Source organism: Astatotilapia calliptera, chromosome 19 (genome assembly GCF_900246225.1).
Source record: "Astatotilapia calliptera chromosome 19, fAstCal1.2, whole genome shotgun sequence".
Taxonomy (NCBI): domain Eukaryota; kingdom Metazoa; phylum Chordata; class Actinopteri; order Cichliformes; family Cichlidae; genus Astatotilapia; species Astatotilapia calliptera.
The window spans coordinates 25,337,179-25,357,973 of record NC_039320.1 but is presented as its reverse complement, the minus strand read 5'-3'; the positions used below and the strand labels follow the sequence as shown (position 1 = coordinate 25,357,973).

Here is a 20,795-nt window from a genome sequence, read left to right as displayed (position 1 = left end):
CAAACACACACGCATGTTTTATTAACAACAAACACAAAAGTCCGTGAGAGGTCCAGGATTAGTCCACAAATAACAGAGAGCCAGAGGGGGTAGTGAATACGTGCTGAAAATAGAGCGTCAAAAATAAACTGCTTGTGGTCTTTTAAAGGATATTTTTGTGTTGGGTTAAACGAGAAGTTACGATTTATTTAATCAGTTTCTGTCTGATGTGTCCCCCGGCACCCAGCTGTAGACCGATTGATTTTTTATATTCCTAAAATAAAGCCCCTTCTTTCTTCAGTAGAACTCGATAAAGAGACGAAGGAGAAGAGAAGGAAATAAAAGCGCATGCCAGCCATCAACTGAAATATAACAGCGATACCAAGGGGAAGTCAAAAGATCCACTACCCCCAAATAATTGAAAAATACAATTTAGCTGTTTCATTAAACTGAAATGACCGAAGGAAAAACGGTATATTATAGAGATATCATGAAATAAAAAAAACGCATTAGAGTAACTAATTACTGAAAACTCGTTTTACTGATTATTTTAACCACGTTGCTTTTTTATTTCATTTTATAGATACTGCTATAAGCGGACTCTGCTCTTCATCGCTGATCGCAGCCAAGTTTGCCGTCTCTTGTTTTATTAAACACGCATAAAAACGCATGTGATAGTAGTGACACGCCCCCTGGTGTTTCACGGCTGCCAGGCTGCTTGAGTTTGATAACCTTGCTCTGCGTCCGAGAGCATCACTGAAGGAATGTGGATGTGGGTCTGGATGCCTTCCTCATGCTGCTAATTGTTGATGCAGCCCCGGAGGTCTCTCGCATGGTTATCAAGGCTCGTCCCCGGTCTCATATCATCTCCTCCCGCTCAGACCTACAATGATGAGCACCGAGACTGTTTTTGAGAGTGGAGACCAGCCTTGTATTCGGCTGGAGCCCCTGAAGAGCACACACTTGCCGGGCAAGTCGACGCCGACCGGTGGCAGCTGCGCTGTCTTCACGGACAGCAGCCCCAAAGCGACAGCCAACGGACTGCACGACATTGAGGACCGGATTCTGAGGATCACCGGCTACTACGGCTACAACCCGGGATACTCCAGTCATAGAAGTGAGTGAAAAGATGCCAAAAAAGAAAAAGAAAAAAAAGAAAAAGAAAGTAGTCTGGTGTAGTCATTTGTTGATGTGACAGGTTCACGCATTTATTAGGCAAGTGTGATACTGCGTAAATTAAAGACTCTGGGAAAACGGTGCTGCCTATCAAAGCATGTTATAGCTGCCAAAAGCAAAAATGCTTGTAATTCGGTGTTTGGAAGAAACAGTGTACAATTGCCAAATCTTTTAAATTCTAATTAGGCCTTGTGCAAAATTGGTTAATGAAAACTGGATTTTAATTGTGGCTGTTAAGGAGCAGCAGAGTGTCCATCTCTGCCACTGTCAGCTGGAGGGTGGGTGATGAGCTGGCCCGTCCATCTCTGTTAGTGAGGGGGAGGTGGGGGTAAGGGGGCAGAGAGAGGCATACGAACCAAATGTAGCGCTGCGAGACAATGCAGTTACACAGCAAAGAGCCATGCAGTTAAGTGACTGCTTGAACTGTACTCTAAGGTTGCCAGCTATCGAGCGCTCACGTTCCCCACATTGGCGAAGGCTGTGAACAGTCACTCCCAATCAATTGTTTATTCAAAATCTCACAGCTTCTCCTGTGATGGATGGGAATATTACCAGCTATCTCCTGGCATGCTTCAAATACAGCAGTGCGTGTATGTGTTAGCTAAGCTTCTCTATAATTTTCTTCTTGTCAAAGAGGTTTTGATTTGTGTCAGGCATTGCTCTGAATTTGCTGACATTGAGACAATGGCTGTGATTGGAGAAGAGAGCTGATGGTGCACTTTGTTCAGGGATGATCTTTAGAAAACTTGCCCTCCGGTTTTGTTCGAGTGTTGCCATTGGCAGCGGGATTATGAGAGAGAAAAGTGGGGAGAAAAGCACTAAGCTCTTTGAAAAGCCAATCAGTGCTATCATAAATGGCTCTATAGTAATGAAGTGAGGTGAGAGGAGGAGGATTTGACAAGGCCTAAAGCACAGGCACAGATTCACCTTTGTGTTGCATAATTGGCCTAACCACTACGATTTTATGTCGTTTCTCTTTTAAAGGGATTTTTTCCCGTTAAACAAATTCCCCAAAATGCAGCTGGTCATCATGTGAGTGTCTTGACATTCAGATGCTGAGACCCTTAACCTCAATTAAATTGGGCACGCAACAGCGGCTCCCTAACATCTCCCTCTGGCTGCTACATAAAAGTTCAAACATAAATTCCTGACTTATGCAGGAAAACGATGTGCTCTCAATGTTATGGCTTCCCTGCTCTGTGATATACGGTGACAAATCTATTTGAAATCTCAAAGGAAATACCGCCATGCTGATAGGGTCTCATTCAATCGAGAACAGTTCCAGCTGAGGCTCTTTCAGATCAGCTCGGAGCATCTCAATGGCTTTTTAGATAGAGGCTGCGGAAAGAAAAAGCGAAATGAGCCTGTCTTTCATTAACCGCCTCCTGTTTATCAGGGGTGTCAGTTGCAGTAGATTAACCATGAACGCAATCACACATTTTACTTGAGAATGTGTCTACTTGTCTGGATTAATCTATTGAAAGAACACCTGATTAATCAGGAGCAGTCCAAACTTTCAATTGAAGACAGATTGAACAGTTCAGAGGCTTCTGATACAGCACCAGAGTTATGTAACCAGTCCTGAATGACTGGCTCTAATAAATAAAGTATTTTGTATTTTAGAAGCTTGAAGTAGCACTGGCATCATTGATATTTACTTCTAGTTTTTAAATAGTGCAAATATTCCGATGTATATCGCAGAAGGCTGAGATGATAAGGTGCTGTTGCTGATTACTGATTGGCCAGTAAAAAGAGTTTTTTTTTCCTGATTATTGAAAGATTGTTTTTGCTATTTTTAAATAAAAATGCCAACATGAAGAACAGTAGGCATTTTCATTATTTTCTGACAACACAGGCTAAATTATTCATCATCTATTTCTGCAAAAAAAAAAGAAGAAGAAAAAAAGAAAAACAAAAAATAATCATCAAATTAAACAATAATGAAGATCAGTATCTGGTGAGGCTCTGGCTTCCAGTTTTTGCAGCCTTGAGTCTGTTATTCTATCGTCTATAATATTCTGTACTTGTGAAAATGAAAGATGGGGTGCTGTCTGTGATATTATTTGAAATATAGGGAGCAGGTGTGGATTACAAGAGCCGTACCAAGGTTATAAAAGATCAGTCAGAAGGTTTTTTTTGACCTGAAAGACATTTCCCATTTTTTAGATAAATCCGTTTCCCCTGTTTTTTTCCATCTATCAATCAAATGAATGAAAGTCCATACAAGGTGCTCTCCAGTGCAGCTTGTCAGTGTTTTTCCTGTGTTTACAGCTCTTAAACACGTAGCTGCTAATCTGACAAAATTTTATTTGCACATCATCATCCTGCTAATTCTTCTTCTCTTTCTTTGCTGCGTCTTGCTGCCTGAAAGCATTGCACTCAAGTACTGTGGTTTGTTTACACTTTGAATCACATGTCCCTCAAGCTGGTGAGTATCATTTTCCATAAAGGACAAGACAAAGGAGCACCTAAATAGAACAGAAGGCCTGTCCTGCCAAGCCTATGGCGTAATGATATATTTAGTAAGATCTTGTTGCCAGTTTGTTCGTATTGCCACTTGCCATCTGTGTTGAATTAGAAGATGCCTCTGAGGGGAATTGTGGACCACATTTGGAGACAAGGTCCGGACTCTAATGCATACAGTACAGTCATGACACAATGGCTGCATGCAGTGACAGAATCTGAGAGGGAAAAAGTAAATGCTTTTCTAAACAAGCAAGGTGCAATATCTCTTGATCCGCTACTTACATGGTTGCACAGCTATGAACGCGTGCTCCAGTGAGAAGCTGTAACGGAATCAATTTTTTAATGAGAAAATAAAAGGAAAGTAAATTCTAACAGAACAATGGTGTGTGAGGCAAATGCTTCCCCAGCACCTCCTGGAAAACATTGCTGTAATTTGCTGGGTGTCTTTTTTGAGGTGGTAATTTAGAAAAAGTGTGTAGTGCGTGTGCGCTCCCCGCTGGGTAAATAGGTACAGTGCAAGAGAAATTGCAGGTACTTGTAGTTGAAGCCCCACTCAGTACTGGACCTATATCTTTTTCACTGCAGGCAGGCGTCACAGTAAAGCAGGGGCACACCTGAGCACTCAGAAGGAAATTATATGGAGGAAGGGCAGGAAAGGCAACCATTTATCACAGAGCAGTGTGTTTTTATGTCTACTTCTGTCCACAGACAAAGTCTAGAAACATAAGGAAAGAAGACAGATGATGATTGTGAATCTATACATGCCTGTGAGTGTGCTTTAAAATCAGACAGTGTTCACACTAGATGAATATCCCTTTTCTTCCTCAAACATTCTGTATGTGCACATACTTATTTTGGACCGTCCCGTTCCCATGCCTGCTCACTCTGTGCTATTTATAGCCAGGCCAACGAATGGGATATGAGCTTTGCCTGAATGACTCCTGGAGTGCTGTTAGTCCTCAATGCTCCTGCAAAAGCACAGAACTAACCTGGGAGTAATGGGTGCAATATTTCTCCATGAGAGTTACAGAAGTGCTGACCTATTCTTGTGCGACTGTACACTCGATGTTGTAGTATTGCAGCCCATTTCAGGTGATAAAATTGAAGAAAAAGAAAAGAAAGATTTTTTCTTTAGCTCACCTCAGCAATTTATGGTTAGGAACTTTGTTTTGCAAGTATCCTGGGGCTATTGCAGAGATTATCGCCCACAAAGACACTTGAACCCCAGCTGCTCTGGATGCGTCTGTCACTGTGTGAGCGGGTTAATGGCTGTAGTGTAAAAGCCCTTTGAGTGATCAGTAAGAAATAAAGGAGCATATACATTACAGCCAACTGCTGTCATGCAAAGTAACATTACATAATATGGGAAGAGAGTATGTGTGTGTGCGTGCATTGCTGCTACACTGAGGTATGAGCTGCAGCCAAACATTGCCCTCTTGTGGTCTGTAAATCTAATCACATCAATAAATCTTTGTAAAAATGTTTCCATCATTTTTAGAAAGTCAGTGGGATTATTTGTTTGTGAACTGGACCAACAAAACAAACCCCAGAAATAATGACCAAGCCATATTTTATTAAAGTGTTATTAAATTCCCAAACTGATCTACTTAGTAAAGTCAGTATCTGTGGTGTTATTAATCAGGCGTACCCAAAGTTTCCACAGTCAAATGGCCATACACCACAGGTATGGGATGTCGGTGCATTTTACTTGGTTATTGGATTTAGTGATAGAGCACAAACAAAAGAAGAAAGCAGCATGGGTCTGGGTGTCTGTTTTGTGTGTGTGTGTGTGTGTGTGTGTGTGTGTGTGGGAGGGGGGTGACATTTACTTACAAACAAGCTCAACTTGCTTAACATAGAAGAACATTAACACTCGTGTAGGTTTTCAATGTCTACATGAAATGAGAACAACAAAATATAATAAAACAAAGAAAAAAGACCCCAACAAAAAACGAACAAAACCAAACCAATTGAGTGTAGGTCTGTGTAGACAAAAAATAAATAGTTCCCACAGTAACAGACTGAACCCACTAAACTCACAGTAATAGCCATATCCTTGCTTTGACGCTTTGGGGTCCACAGGGACTAAGTAAAGCGCTATACAAATACAGGCCATTTACCATTTTTTTACCACTTTGTTCAGTTGGCTCAGAAGGACAAATCCTATTAATTGTGAATGCTAACTGGGCCTAGTTTAACACACACTGATGTTGATATTTTAAAATGTACTTTGTTATTGTTTTAATATAAAAAAATCACCATAACTTTGACTGCGTAGTGCAGAAATGTGAGTGACTCAACCCTTTAAGGCTTGGAGAAAATTGTCTCTTTAAGAGTTTTTTTCCCCGTGTTCCTGTCCCACCTGTAATGCAGCCAATCATATTTACCACTAGATGTCCTCATCTTCAAATGTTCTCAGTACCTTGGGTTGAGTTGTTGAGGTACCGTGTCTGGATACACACCTGAAATTTGTTCAAAGGCTTTTCAGCTAAAATTAGCGCCCTGTGCTCGTCGTCTTTGCTCCCGGACCTTGTTGAGATGTGATGAGTAACAGAGAGGTGCTAAAGACAAAGACCCGTCTACTGCAAACTGTCGAGCATTAGTTAATCTGAATGACAAAAGAGCTTGAATGGGTCGAGTGCGTCAGTGTGCACAGGAGACTGTGTTGCTATGGAGGTAAAGAGGGAGGATGCTGTGGTATACTGTGCTTTGATCAGTTATGCTTGCAGACCATTTTGTTATATAGACACACTTTCCATTTTATTAGCTACTCTAAAAAGGGATTATTATTAGAATTTTTTCTGTCTTTCTTTCTTAGTTAGAGAGTTATTGAATGATTGAAGTTCATGTATGGTTTGCTTGAATTGTAGAATAAAATGCAGATATGTTGTAAAGGTCTGATGGGAATGAATGATCAGTAACTTTCCTCTCAGCAGTAACAAAAAAGAAAGCATCCAAAGTTAGATGTAGGCCGAACAGTATAGTAACGCAGGATAGAGAAAGCAATAATCTTCTTAAAACTTAGAGTTGTTAGTCCAATATTTGAGATTGAACTGTGACAAGAGGTATTTCTCTTAATCCGATACTGATTCGAATCCCAGGATTTGCTGACTGGGTCGCTCCTCTGTCCCCTCAGTGTCTAGGTGTTGGCTCCTCTCATCAGCAGGTCTATTTTTACATTTAACCCTCCAGCTTGTCCCTGGATTACGTATTCAGTCCTGCTTGTCACACATTAAATGTGCAAACATTTTAAAACAATGCTGATTCTGGTTGCATAATTTAAAGCATTAGTATTCTTGTTACACTCATTCTGTAACTGGGTGACCCCAGGGAATAAATGTGCCTGCATCACAACGTCATCCTAAAACTGAAAGTAGAGAAGTGCTTTTTTCAAAGTGTTGAACTCTAACAGATGAATTACCATAATGTTACTGGAACGTGGCCCCAAATTTTCAGTGTCTTTTTGTCACTTGCAAGAAACAGCCAAACAATAACTGTGCTGTTTTCTATTCTCTCGCAGCCTGAAGAATGCACAACAAATACTCTGATCTGTTATGCCCTTTGTAGCTTTGCCAGATCTTTGGCTGATCAGCATTTGAAACGGGAGGCAGACGTTAACAGAAATCCTGGAGCAGACATGCTGCAAATAGCTTTCAGTATTCACAGCCAGCCAACTTAGGCAAAAATCACATTGCAGTTACTGTACTGAGTGGTTCCCCTGTTTCCTGTTTCTCAGGTCACATTGCTCCTGGTCTTGCTTCTCCAATTCAGATTTTACTGTAAGATTTCATAGTAATATTTATTACTGGCTGCATCGCCTCATGTGTCTGACCGCATATACTTTGGCACTGATATGTTGTTGACGTAGAGGCCAGAGTGATATTTAGGTCCATTAAATCTTCAGGTAGATAAACCACAGCATCAGATTGAATAACTGCATGGCTTTCCTTGAAATGGAAACTCCTGACCAACTATAATCCTGAGCCTGACTCACAAACGCTATTCCGATCATCAACATAGCTGCTGATGAGGGTTTCCCTTGACTGTGCAGCAGTGACGGATAAAATATTAAAATCCTTCGTTAAAGTACCAGCATATAATAAATAAATAAACAGCTAACATCCACAGAAATTTCTGCATAAATAAAGAAATTCTTATCAAAAGTGCTTACAGTGATTATGGATTTTTTTTTAAGAACCACACTACAGTGATTTATCATAAATGGACATTTGTTGAATTTTTAAAATTAGGACTGACTTGTAGGAAAGTGTTTTCATTTTCTTGGTAAGGTGGCCCTGAGAGGTCAAACATAATACAAACTGAGAAGCTTTTGAAGTGACAGAAACCAAAACACGGAAAGGATCGCACTGAGACGCACTTAAAAGACGCTGTGGATTCATTTGTGTTGTAAGGGAGAAAAATGTGATTCATATAATACACAAAACACACTTCTGTTGTGATTCATACATTTTCTTTTCCATTTCTCCTTTGTTTTCTTCAACTTGTTTTGTGTGTTTTTGTAGAGTTTCTGTACTTGCTGGCCTTTTCTTACGTTGTAATGCGTTTGACCTCTCCGGCCCACCGTATCTTGGTGATCTATGTGTTATGTAGAGTCTTTTCTTACCTTCTGCCTTCAAGTAAATTTGGTACAATGGAACGACACAGAGGGGAAGTACCTCTGCTTTGCTTAACCTGATTTCTTACGTGCATGAAATTATAAGAATAACAGGGGAGCTCTTGACTTCCATCCAAGTCAGCAACAGATAACCAGTGTGATTCTTCATTTAAGTAAACAGATACAGAACACTGTAAGTGATTGTTTTACTAACTCGTAATGTATTCTGCTTTAAATAACTCAGATTCAGATTGTAGAATATGGAAATAACGCGTGAGTACCGTGCAATAATAAAATGCAAACATATAGTAGTGGAGTGTGGATTATGTGGGTAAAAAGGCCTATTTTCCCTCTGAGAGAACTAAGATGACCTCTGTGCACAACAGGATTTAAATGCCTGGGATTGTCATGTATTCTTTTGTAGTATGCACATGGTTTTTGCCTTTTTCATATCGTCGTTCAATTGACTAATGTGTCAGGGTTTGAGGCAACAAGACGGAGAGAGCTCTACTAATAATATGACTCTCAAGGGGTAGTCAAGAGCAGGAGAGGTGCCAAGGAAAGAGAGAGGCATTGCAAGACAGAGGGCAAGAGTTTGTACAGGGAGGGAGATTAAAGAGAGAGAGAGATGGAAAAAGTAAGGAGAGCCTTGTCAGGTAGAAAAGAGAGGGGAGGAGGAAAAGAGGGGGCACAGCTAGCACAGCATAAATTTGCCTGAGCTGCTTGGTTACCTTCCAAACAAAGCTGCTGATTTGCGGAGCAAAGGAAGAGGAGGGAAAAGTGAGTGAGACAGACACGAAAAGAGGAGGGGGAGGATAGAAAGAGATGAGGGGAGTGATTGCACCATGCCACACACACTTGAAGCTCAGTCTCCCTTGGAGACACTGGCAGAGCTGGATCACGGCATGATAGAGCAACTGTAGGGTCTCCACTTCGCTACACTTCCACTTCGCTATCACCACTGAGCTGTGGCACTATACAGACGTGCTGGGCTAGAGAGGAACAGAGAGTCAGGACTTGAGTCCTGGAAGGAGACTAAAGATTTGACAGAGACCTAGGAAGAGGAGGAGGAGGCAGTCAAGAGTGTGAAGAAAAAGCGGAGGAGTCGGGAGTCTGAGGATGCACGGAGCGAGCTGAAGGAGCTGCTGAGCTTGCAGCAGCAGCCAAGCAACACTTCTAAACTCAAATACACACTACTTCCAGGGGAGGACAGTGTGTGGTGCCCCCAGTGGAGGATGAAGAAGCACTCAGCCCGAGTGGCTCCTCTCAGCTCATACAGCACTCAGGTCCTGACCTGCCCTAACTCTGAAGGTAAACTGAAAGCTCCAAAGAGACACAAGATGCCATTTATACTGTACTGGAGTATACTGTATGCATTGTGTGTGTAAATAGAAAAATAAGATACGACAAAGTACTTAACTTTTATTTTCAGGGTCACGAGTGACATTTTGTTTCCTACAAGGCATCAAATACACCAAAGTGCCATGTAGAGTCTATAAGTCTTCATAGGAAATATTGAGATTTTAATAAATATGGACGTTTCCAAATTATATCCTGCTCCATTTACATGAGAGCAGCCTTTGGATCTAAAAACTGTTTGAATTTGAATACTGTAAAAAAAATGTTTTCTATTATTTCAGCCTCCTGGTAGCAGTGTAATGGTAATGGAGTGTGTAAAGCCTGTTGTTGTTCCCCCTCATCTGATTAAACATTTTAGCCCCCCACCTTTAACTCTGTTAACAGAGATTACTGTGATGCCACTAATCAACTTTTCATCAGCATCATGATATCCATGTCTCATCTTCAGGCCTAATTTGGATAAAGACTTAATGCGTTTTGACCTGAGCTAAGCTGGCTAAAAACTGCAGACAAGACTATGAGCCTCTTATTGGATTCAACGGGCCTCCATCAATCACTGCCGTGCAACATTAGTGGTGGCGATAAAGGAGAAAATGGATTAAAATGTGAGGTTCCAGAAGCATACTGCATCACGATGAATGGATAAATGGGTGCCGGTGGTGACTGATGCTATGCAGCACTGGGTTTTCTGCAATGAAGTGTTCTAGCACTTCCAAATACTCTGACTCCATGTCTGAACCGATATAAGCTACTGTGCATTTAACCTATAAAACTATAAAAAACCTCAAAATATTACACTTTTTTATCCCGAGTATCACTGCAGTGGATGCTTCTTTGACATGAGGAAATTAGCTTTTCTTGGGTTACATTTAACACACTGTTCATTTTATCCTGACTTGTAGATTTTAATATTTGTGCATGTATTCATTCTTTTATCCAATCACATTTTACCTACCAAAGCACCAAAACTGATCATCACTCACTTAAAAAAAAAACAAAAAAAAAACACCCCAGCGCTAAGTAACTAATTATTCATCATGGACATACAGATACCTTAACACTACTAACCTTAAATTTGAGCTTTTCATAAAACTTGCCCTGAGTTGGACTGAATTTACCTTCACTCCTGCAGTACTGTGTTGTCAGCCTGTGTTTAGCAGAGATTATTGTTTCCTTTGCAAAATTTTACCACCAATATTTGTCAGCAATAATACTGTCTGCTATGAGAATACAATTTTGGCAATGGGAGCAACTTTTATGAGACAGGGGAATAGTAGAGTTATAATATTACTGCGTCTTGGCATCAGATGAGCCTGTTGTGGCTTTTACCTCAGGACAGAAAAGCTTGCATCTGACACTAAAAGCTTTAGGTTTTGTCGGTGCTGTGAAACACAAACCATCCTGCTGTGTGGATGAAGAAAAACAGACCTAAAGTAAAAAAAAAAAAAAAAAAAATTAAAATAAATAAAAGAGCTGCTTCTCTATTGCAGAAATATCGGATCTCAGTTTTTTCCACTTAGCAACCACCAGGTTCATTAGTTTGATTAAGAACCCTTGCTGTGACAGAATGCAATTAAATGAAATCCCTCGATGATCCTGCAGAAACTGTATCGACGGTGAGCTTTTTGCCTTTAACACATCCCCTGAATAGAAACAGTTTAAGTGCTGTTCTCCCGCGAGCGTTTTTTGTGGTGGGGGTTGAACTCATTATTACTTTTGAATTGTTGGGTGCTAAACAATATTTTTCTTTTGCACTTTGAAGGCTCGTAAAAGCCTTCAAAGTGTAAATGGTCATTGAAGAATTTTCCACTCTGCACCGTGGACAGACGGTCAGTGCTGCAGCAATGCAGTGTTGGAAAATACATTCACGTGAGCTTTATTGGAGCTACTTTACTCGGGTGTTTCCATTTTATGCTAAATTTGTAATATGCCTCATTCCACAGTTTTTTTGTTTGTTTTTTTACACCAATACATTAACTAGAAAGCTCACTGGTGCTTTGCAGTTGAAAAACAAGTTATTTGTCTATAATGAGGAATGCTTTTTTTCTTTTAAAACACTCATTTGGTTTCATCTAAATAATTGTTTGAGGCCCAGACTGGAATAAAACTGTATTACTATAAAAAATATATATTTGTTAACTTCCCCATTACCTGTACCCTAAAGCACAGCTAGCCTGCCTAGAGACTACTACACTCAAAAAAATATTTGTTCCCTAATTCTGACTTTAATTAATTTGATTACATCTAAATTTTACAATTTGAAATGTTAAATTTAATGGAACCAGGTCAAATGAAATTTGACTAGCATATATTTTTCTTTTATTTATTATAGTTACATTTTACTTTAAATCATTACTTTGTGTTTTAGTGTACTGAGCATTGAAAAACATGTTTTTTTCTTCTTTCTAACCCCATTTAGCATCTTTTTCTGCAGTGAACTAAAATCTTTAAAGGAACACAAAGTATAATGCATATAAAGTTAAGTTAAAATGCACTGATGTATCACTAATGCAAAAGTTGATACTGATACTCAGTTTAGGGAAACCAATTTTCTTTAGAGTCCCTCCTTTTATGTGATGCTAAGTACATGTAGAGGATAATACACTGATACGATCTTAAATGCAGGACTTTTAATTGCAAAGGAGCATTTTTATGTTCTTATTTTTTTACTTCTATCCTTGAACTGATTGAAGACGGCTGCCAGTAATGACTGTGTCCAATCTGCAATTTTATAATCTCTTGGGCAGTTTTTCAGCCACTGAGTGCCGGCGATGATCTCATGCACTTATAAAGGATATATACCACATTTGGCAAGACTTTTTGATTGTTTTATGAAGTTACTCATCAACTTACTTTCAAAGTTTGGTGACGTTTTCCTCTGTTTGCATCCTGTAAAAAGAAGGAATGGATTTTAAAACACATATTGGCATCTGATCACATAAGGAACTTTACAAAAACTAAACTTCTACCAGCTGTCCTACTGATAAAATGGCTGTTTGATCAAAGAGTTTGCTCTTCACACACTGTGTTACAGCTTCTTTTGATGTAAGAAATGATTATTTACTGCACTTGTTGGTACAATCCATTTCCAGTACACGTCACTGACTTGTGCTCCCATTGCTTGACATCCTGCTGAGGTCTTTTTGCAGATAACAAACAGAAGACTATCGCATGCAATAATGAGCACCCCTGTGTTGTGAAGAGGAGAGCTACTACTGCTACACGTTCTAGTGTGTTTGCAGGGCTCTGGTGTCTGTGGCGGAAATGGCAGAGCTTTAGGTGCTGAGCTAGCAAACAGCCAGCACATGTCATCTTTTATTCCTGCCCTGGTGTAAATTGATCACACTGTTGAGAGGTAAAGAACAGATCTGAGCTCACACACATCCCACTTTGCTTTCTCTGATCGTCCATAAAGGCACTGGGACATACGTATCATTTAACCTTTGCAATTTGGATGTTCCAGTAAAGTTCCAGTAAATTCCTTTTCACAGCAGCGATACAAGAACAGTGTCCCATGAGCACCAAGGTTGGCCTGACTTTCATGTTGACTGTCATGTGGTTAGGTTTACTTTTGCTCTCTGGGCATCCGGTTTCTGTGCACATCTGGCTACAAAGGGAGTACAGTACATGCTGCATCATGAGGCAACCAAGCTATTTATGGCATGTGCAGCGTGCACCGTGTTAACCCGATGCATTTTAAACGGAGCCTCAATTGTGCCACCACAGCAAGAAAGGCAAACTGAGGCAGTGATCACTAAGGACGACTGATCGATGAAGCTCATGTGCTGGAACCCAGACAGGAAGCCACAATGCAGGCAGCACTGAAGTCTATATATAGTGGTGCAAAAAATACAAAAGTTGTTAAGTTTAAACTCATTATACTAATCAAAATTATTCAGATGAAATCTGATGCTAGCTGTGGATTTCCTTTAATTTTTCTCCCCCCTTCTTGACTCTCATCAGGAGAGGATGGCTCGGAATCTCACGCAGAGACACCAGGAAGTGAGACCAGTATGGAGAGCCAGTCCTTCCATACGTGCGCCAACACGGCTCTGAAGGTGCTGGGTGGTTTGCTGATGGTGCTGTGTGTTTCCTCCTCCTGGGTGGGTACCACTCAGGTGGTGAAGCTGACCTTCCAGTCATTCTCCTGTCCCTTCTTCATCTCCTGGTTCAGCAGCAACTGGAACATCCTCATCTTCCCCATCTACTACTCGGGACATGTCGTCACCACACGGGAGAAGCAGACCCCCATCCAGAAATTCAGGTAAACCTCATTTAAGAAGTTTTAAGAAGCCAAGTGTGATATCTGAGGAGGTTCCGATCTATTATCATTTTACCTCTGGTGAGTTGGAACCATTATTAAACCACCCTCAAGCCTGTGAGAGCCAAACAACCATCATGTCCATTCTCTAAACACAGTCTTCCAAACAATGAAGCATTTCCATTCAGAAGACTTTACTGGTGTTTTTCTCTAACAGGGAGTGCAGCAAGCTCTTTGGGGAGGATGGAATGACTCTCAAGCTTTTTGTAAAGAGGACAGCACCCTTCTCAATCCTGTGGACACTGACCAACTACCTGTACCTCTTAGCCTTGAAGAAATTGACCGCCACTGATGTCTCTGCCCTCTACTGTTGCCACAAAGCTTTTGTTTTTCTCCTCTCATGGATTGTCCTCAAGGACCGGTTCATGGGTGTTCGGGTCTGTATGAAAACAAGAAGGAGATTGTTTATTACCTGTTTAACACAAGCTTTTACTACTTCAAAATGTGTCATCTATGTGTCTATGTGCAGATTGTGGCTGCCATAATGGCCATCACAGGTATTGTCATGATGGCTTATGCTGACGGTTTCCACGGTGATTCCTTTGTGGGTGTGGCATTGGCTGTGGGCTCAGCCTCAACTTCAGCTCTTTATAAGGTCAGGCTTCCTCATAAGCCCGTTCCAGTCTGAGCTATGCTTGATTTTTGATTGCATCGTGTCAACTCTTTGTTTTCTCACCATCCAGGTGCTGTTCAAGATGTTCCTAGGCAGCGCCAACCTTGGAGAAGTGGCTCATTTTCTTTCCACCATGGGCTTTTTCAACCTCATCTTCATCTCCTGTGTGCCCCTCATCCTGTATTTCACCAGGGTAGAGCACTGGGGCTCACTCTCCTCACTGCCGTGGGGATACATGTGTGGACTGGCAGGACTGTGGCTGGGTGAGAGTGCATATACACCGGATGGTTTCATCCACATGTACAAACCATTTTGGATCATTTTAAGGCTTTTAGTATAACTATAGGGATTCATTTCTTATAGTTACCATCAGTCACTCGGTGGATATGATGTTTATATTGTCTGAATACAGGATCTGTAGGCAAAGGGCATTATTTTAAGTATCGGAAATTTTCCACTTTCCGTTTGTTGTCTGCTTTTAGCCCCAGTAATGGAACGTTAGCTATCGACTGACAACAATTTAGCTTTTTATTCGCTTTTTGAAATATATGTGTATTCATAAATAATGGTGAGTGGAAGGAAGTGTTCCATTATCCACTTTCCAGATAACCTGGCAAGACCATAAGCTACAAAATATTGGCCGCCATCCCCAGTGGCTAGGTCAGATAACTAAGCTAATGGGTTCCCAGATGAGACGTTTCACCTCTCATCCGAGAAGCTTCTTCGGTTCTTAGAGTCAGTGGTGGACAGTCCCAGATTTATGCCCACCATTTGACCTTAGAACTGAAGAAGCTTCTCGGATGAGAGGTGAAACGTCTTCAAGCAACTTAAAGAAGTCCAGACGCTTTTCTTTCCAAGCTCCTTAGACAACGATGACCTGGATGACTGAGAACCTTCACAGAGTCTTCTGTTTCTTCTGTCTTCTGTTTCTTTTGCAGTGTTCAACATCCTGGTCCATGTTGGTGTGGTACTGACTTACCCCATTCTGATCTCTATAGGGACACTGCTCAGTGTGCCGGGAAATGCAGGTAAGGTTTCTATTATCTGCCATTCACTGATCATTTTGATGTAAAATAATATGATTGTAAAAAATGGAGTAAACGGCCACACATACTGTGGCGCTGTATTGAGAGGTCAGCATTTAGGGCCACTGTAGCAAACAGATTACACAGCAAGTCTGCCTCTTTTGTCCCGGAAACCCAATCATCAGTGTGCCTCGACAGATCCTGCAACCATCCTCTTGCTAAGGGAGGATCAGATTCCCAAGGCAACACAAATGCCTGCAGACGAGTTCTTTTCCTTAATGGTCTGTATGAAGGTCAGTGGGTTACGGGAACCTGTCCCAGGGCTCCAGACCACAAAGACACAGAGGATAAAGTGGATTGCTTGTGCTGATTATAAGCTGCATTTGTTACACTAATCCCCCTACAGCCGCACTGTCCTGTGGTTTATCTTACTTTATGTAATTAATCTCGATTTGATTGTGTTTCTCTCTCATCCTTCACACTCTCTATCCCCATCCTGCTCTCTGGCTCCCTCTTTTGTTCCCACCCATATTTATTCCCCTCTCACTCTAGCTGTAGATCTTTTGAAACATGAGGTGATCTTCAGTGTGGTGCGACTGGCTGCCACCTGCATCATCTGCCTGGGCTTCCTGCTCATGCTGCTACCAGAGGAATGGGACTCAGTCACTCTGCGTTTCTTGGCCACCATTGCGGACAAAAAGTCAGAGGACCACGGCGAGGAGCTCACAGACTCCAGCACCCACACTCGAAGCCGCAGTCGCGCAAATGGCACTGTCTCCATTCCCTTGGCATGACATGCTCTGATAGTAACCTCTGTTAACCAGTCTGGAAACTCCACATTTCTCCAGAGCCCACACTGGAGGTGTGGTGGGACGCTCAGTCCATGTGGACTCATCTATCAGGAAGTGAGGCAGTAACGTCTTGAACTTCAAACTTCACTCTGGAGACGCACTGTTTCTATCACTTCACAACAACAGGGGAAACTGAAAACATTTATGGATCATGCAACTTGAAAGAGCTGAAAGTGTTATTTACTTTCTTGACATACTTGCCGCGCTCCATCCCTCGCACGCACCCAAACCAAGAGCTGACTGGCTCCCCTTGAGATGCTCTGCAGACTGTATTCTGTGAATATAACTATCAGCGGGGCCAGTTTGGCTCAGTCTTACACATATTTATGATATTTATTTAGATCTGTATCAATAAGAGTAATAATTTTAAATCTTACTGAATAGCGTTATATAGAAGAATGATGATTATACTATGCTTAATGTACAGGATCTTTTGATTTTGTAATAAAAGTCTTAAAACCCACAAAAAAGCTGCATCTAACTGAGAATCACATGTATGTATTTCTAATATTTTTGGAAAAACTTCTAGCTTCAGAACTTTATTGCCTGGATAACTGAAAAGCATTCGTATACATTTATATACAGATAATGGTGCTGGAAAAGCTTCACATCCCAAAGACCAAAGCAACGGCTCCACTGTTTCTAAGTAAAGCTCTGACATGAGGTCACATTTTTGGTATTAATATTAGACTAATATTTTAGAACTGATAAACTGACTGTATATTTATTTGACACAAATAAATGTAAAAAAAATAAAAATAAAAAAAGCAAATGACTGCACCCTGAATCACATTATCAGCAGAGTAATATTAAAACATTTTTTTATTTAATCGAATCTTCTCTGCCATTACAAATTATTTACTGAATATATAATATTAGTCAAGCTAGCTATAAAGATGGAAACACACCTATCAGAATGAACTAAAGCAGACTGTTGTCCCTTTGACCATTAACTGCTCATGGACAAGTATTTTTAGCAAAATTAAGTAGTGTGATTCATTCAGTATTAGTATTCTCTGTGTTGCTCTGATTCAGCAGTGATGACTTTCCAGAATTCTTCTCTTTGAGAATTACAATGCTTTTCCGTGCTGTTCTTCGCTTTCTCACACACAAATACACAATACACAGAAAACTGACAGTTAACTGTAATTTTTCCTTTTTCACAGATACACACAATTAATGGTGAAAATGTCTAACAATGGTCAAAGCTCACGGGACATGGTTTCCTACAGACCATATGCTATGATCTTGTCACTGTGATTTTTTTTTAATATCTCATAACATGGTGAGAAACATGTTTTTCAAATAGTCCTACTGATGATCATCAGTAGGACTATTTGAAAAACAGACAATCCCAAGAGTCACACTACAGTGCTGTTATGGTGGAGCACAGTCAGTGAGTTGAAACCTCTAATGAAGCATTTGCTGAGATGACAGTTTCAGCTAAACGACTGTGGTGGCATTTTAACATATTAAAATAAATGATGTCGAAGAAGCAAAAGGAAAAAAATGCAATGTTCAAATTGTACTTTCATAATGGTCACTGGTATCCAGCTAGAAACTGATAAAACACATTAATCAGAGGGATCTTTTATAATCTTTAGCTGCAGAAAAAGTATTTTGTAAAATACATACAGTCATGCTTAAAAAAGTACAACTATATGCAGTCCTGTGAAAACACCCATAATGCCTGTATTGAAATAAAGAGGGTAAGTAGCAGTCAGGTGCTGCTATTCACACGCACTTGATTGTTTGATCATCAGCAAGTGTGAGCACCTCTATAAAAGCACAAGTTTTGGCAGTTTTGCTTGTATGGAGCATTCAGGCGTGCATCAATACAATTCGACAATTGTCCGAGGATACAAGAGCTACATCTCAGAGTTTACAGGCCTCGATTAGCATGTTAAATATTAAGGTTCATTGCAGTACAGTTAGAAAAACGCTGAACAAGTATGGCTTGTTTAGAAGGGTTGCCAGGAGAAATCCTGGTCGCATGGCTTAGGTTACATCTGAACAAACCACAAGACTTCTGGAACAACTGGACAATTTGGACAGACCAGACCAAAGTGGAGGGGTTCGGTGATAATGGACAGCGCCACATTTGGCAAAAGAGAAATGCAGCATGTCAGCTGAAACACCTCATACCAGCTGTCAAGCACGGTGGTAGAGGGGTGGTGATTTGGGCTTGTTTAGCAGCCACGGGACACGGGCACCTGCTGTCATTGATTGCTAAGATATTTTAGCAATACCTTTTATTTAAACGTCTATCCATCTCAAGGTGGCGCTATAATCATGCAATTGGGTACCGCAAGTGGCTTTGCAAAATCACACTGGGTAGTTGTTTGACACAATATTTCAGTCAGGTGAAAGCAGTTTACCAACACACTGACAGACTGGGACTGCCATCCCTAGATCCATGCTGCTAGCATGATAACAAAAACAATACCAGTCTTTAAAAAAATTCCAAATATTACCAAGCACAGAAAAAAAATGCACAACAACTCCTGTATGCAGTGTAATAGGAACCAGGACTGTAACAGTTTTTTCCTACCCCGGTGCTTTTATGAGCTCTACTGGAGTCATATTTTTCAGTCAGAAAACAATTTCCCTCTCTGCTCCCTCTGGGCTTTCAGATAGCAAAGGGGGTGCAGGAAAATAACAGGCTCTTTCAAGCATTAACTTATGAGTTACAAAGTAACCTGTAGGGAGAGTTGCCATGGAAACCTAGCTCATTATAATGTGAAAGTCAGGTTGGGATGGAGTGTACACCTACTCTTTTAACCACATTTTTACTTGGGTGCCACACAACAACGCTCCAGGACAAATCATAAGTTTGAAAGCCGCTGAGGATGTGAAGACCACTGGGTTTGCTTGGAAGCAGCTGAAGCAAATGATGCAAATTGAAAAGACTCCTTTAAAAGTGAAGTTACTGACATTTTTATAGGACAGGGCAAAAAGGAAAAGAAATATTAGCACAAGTGGGTCTACGCTCACAGAGCCATCATGTGACTGAGGTCATTTGTAACACCCAACTTTAAGACAGATATTGTAACCATTAAACTTTACATAAATAGCTTGGACCGAGAAGTATTTTGCAAGTGTCAGCTTCTTGGACCGACAGCAGGACAATGGGCTCTACACACTCCAGACCAGGATTGCATAAAGTGGCCCCATGTAATATTTTGCAAGAAAAGACTCAGAAGCCAAAACCACAATGGACAGTCCCTGCACTGCCACACGCTGTGGAGCTGCCACCAGGATCTGTGGGAGAGAAAAGCACAACCTTTCCTCCACTGAAGCAGGAAATAACTCTTTCTTTGCTTTCAGGTCAGTCTGCGCCAAATTTCATTCCCAGTTAAGATTTATTTGTTTTGTTACTCATCACTATGTGTTACAGATTTTGTGTTTGTGTGTGCAATTTAAGCATCATTCATTCTCCTCCACCCAGAAGACCTTGGGTTAGCTTGGCAAAATTAGCTGCCTAATATATTTAACTAAAACAGACTGGTCGTGCTGCCTGGTTCATTTTTAAAACATTTCACATCTGCGCTGGGACTCTGGGAGACATCATTCATTATTGTTTCTGACTGGTTGTGATTATTACCCAGACATCCCGTCATTATCTCTCCTCAGGCACTGCAACTGCTGGCCCTTAAAATTGGCCACACAAGCACTGCCAATCAAATTGCCAAAGTAATAAAAAAATAAATAAAAATAAATAACAATATCACTGCTAACCCACTGTCACCTTCATGCTATGTCAAACGATTCCAATAAGGAATTTTGATGGTTTTTTTATAGGACAGGGACCTCACAGATGGGGATATTCACCGTTTTTTTACAACCTGCCAAGAAGGCACGAGCAAAGTAATTCAGGTAAAGCATCTTGACAAAGTATGGAAGAGGTGAAGTGCATCTTTAGCATCAATAATTTAAATCATACATTTTTACTAACAGTCTGCAACGGTGCTTAAGAGCGAGTGGGAGAGGGTAGAAAAAATGGGGTGGATGGGAAAGGAGGGAGAGAGAGGCAGCTGTGAGTCTGAGCCCTTCCTCTTGTCTCCCAGTGGATCTGATTAAAGTGCCAGTAGAGTGGAAAGTGGGGTGGTCTACAGCCATGACTGGCCCTCAACGGGATCTATTTTCAGGCTACAGAGAACAGAAAAGCTCCCACCCCCCAGGAGATGCAAACTTGCAGAAACAAATAAAAGCATAGACTCCACAATTGTGTTACTCTTTCTCTTTTTTTAGAGTGTTTGGCTTTAAACCCAGCATCCACTCTTCCATTACCTACAAAACACCAATTCCAATGAAAACTGATGGGTCAGTTCCTTTAATTATAAATATCTTTACGACAATATGAAAATACTGAGCATTTAATAGCACATAA

General features: G+C 40.8%; 1 protein-coding gene across 2 annotated transcripts; it reads left to right on the top strand.

Moving 5' to 3' along the window:
* Positions 1–543: 543 nt before the first annotated feature.
* On the top strand, positions 544–16,869 carry slc35f4 (solute carrier family 35 member F4). Of its 2 annotated transcripts, none has more exons than XM_026152724.1 (7): positions 544–1,096; positions 13,559–13,859; positions 14,074–14,293; positions 14,386–14,511; positions 14,600–14,792; positions 15,468–15,557; positions 16,107–16,869. In XM_026152724.1, exons 1-7 carry the CDS (start codon positions 868–870, stop codon positions 16,346–16,348), a joined length of 1,401 nt encoding a protein of 466 aa, XP_026008509.1. In that variant the 5' UTR covers positions 544–867; the 3' UTR covers positions 16,349–16,869. The 2 variants fall into 2 exon arrangements, with proteins under 2 accessions (XP_026008509.1, XP_026008510.1); XM_026152725.1 differs by lacking the exon at positions 544–1,096 and adding an exon at positions 8,190–9,547.
* The last annotated feature ends 3,926 nt before the right edge of the window (positions 16,870–20,795 follow it).

Excerpts from the sequence above, each read along its gene's own strand:
- slc35f4 (XM_026152724.1), top strand. The coding sequence starts at position 868 with ATGATGAGCACCGAGACTGTTTTTGAGAGTGGAGACCAGCCTTGTATT. Across the intron at positions 13,860-14,073 it reads ACCCCCATCCAGAAATTCAG|GGAGTGCAGCAAGCTCTTTG; the intron begins GTAAACCTCATT and ends TTTCTCTAACAG. Across the intron at positions 14,512-14,599 it reads CAACTTCAGCTCTTTATAAG|GTGCTGTTCAAGATGTTCCT; the intron begins GTCAGGCTTCCT and ends CTCACCATCCAG.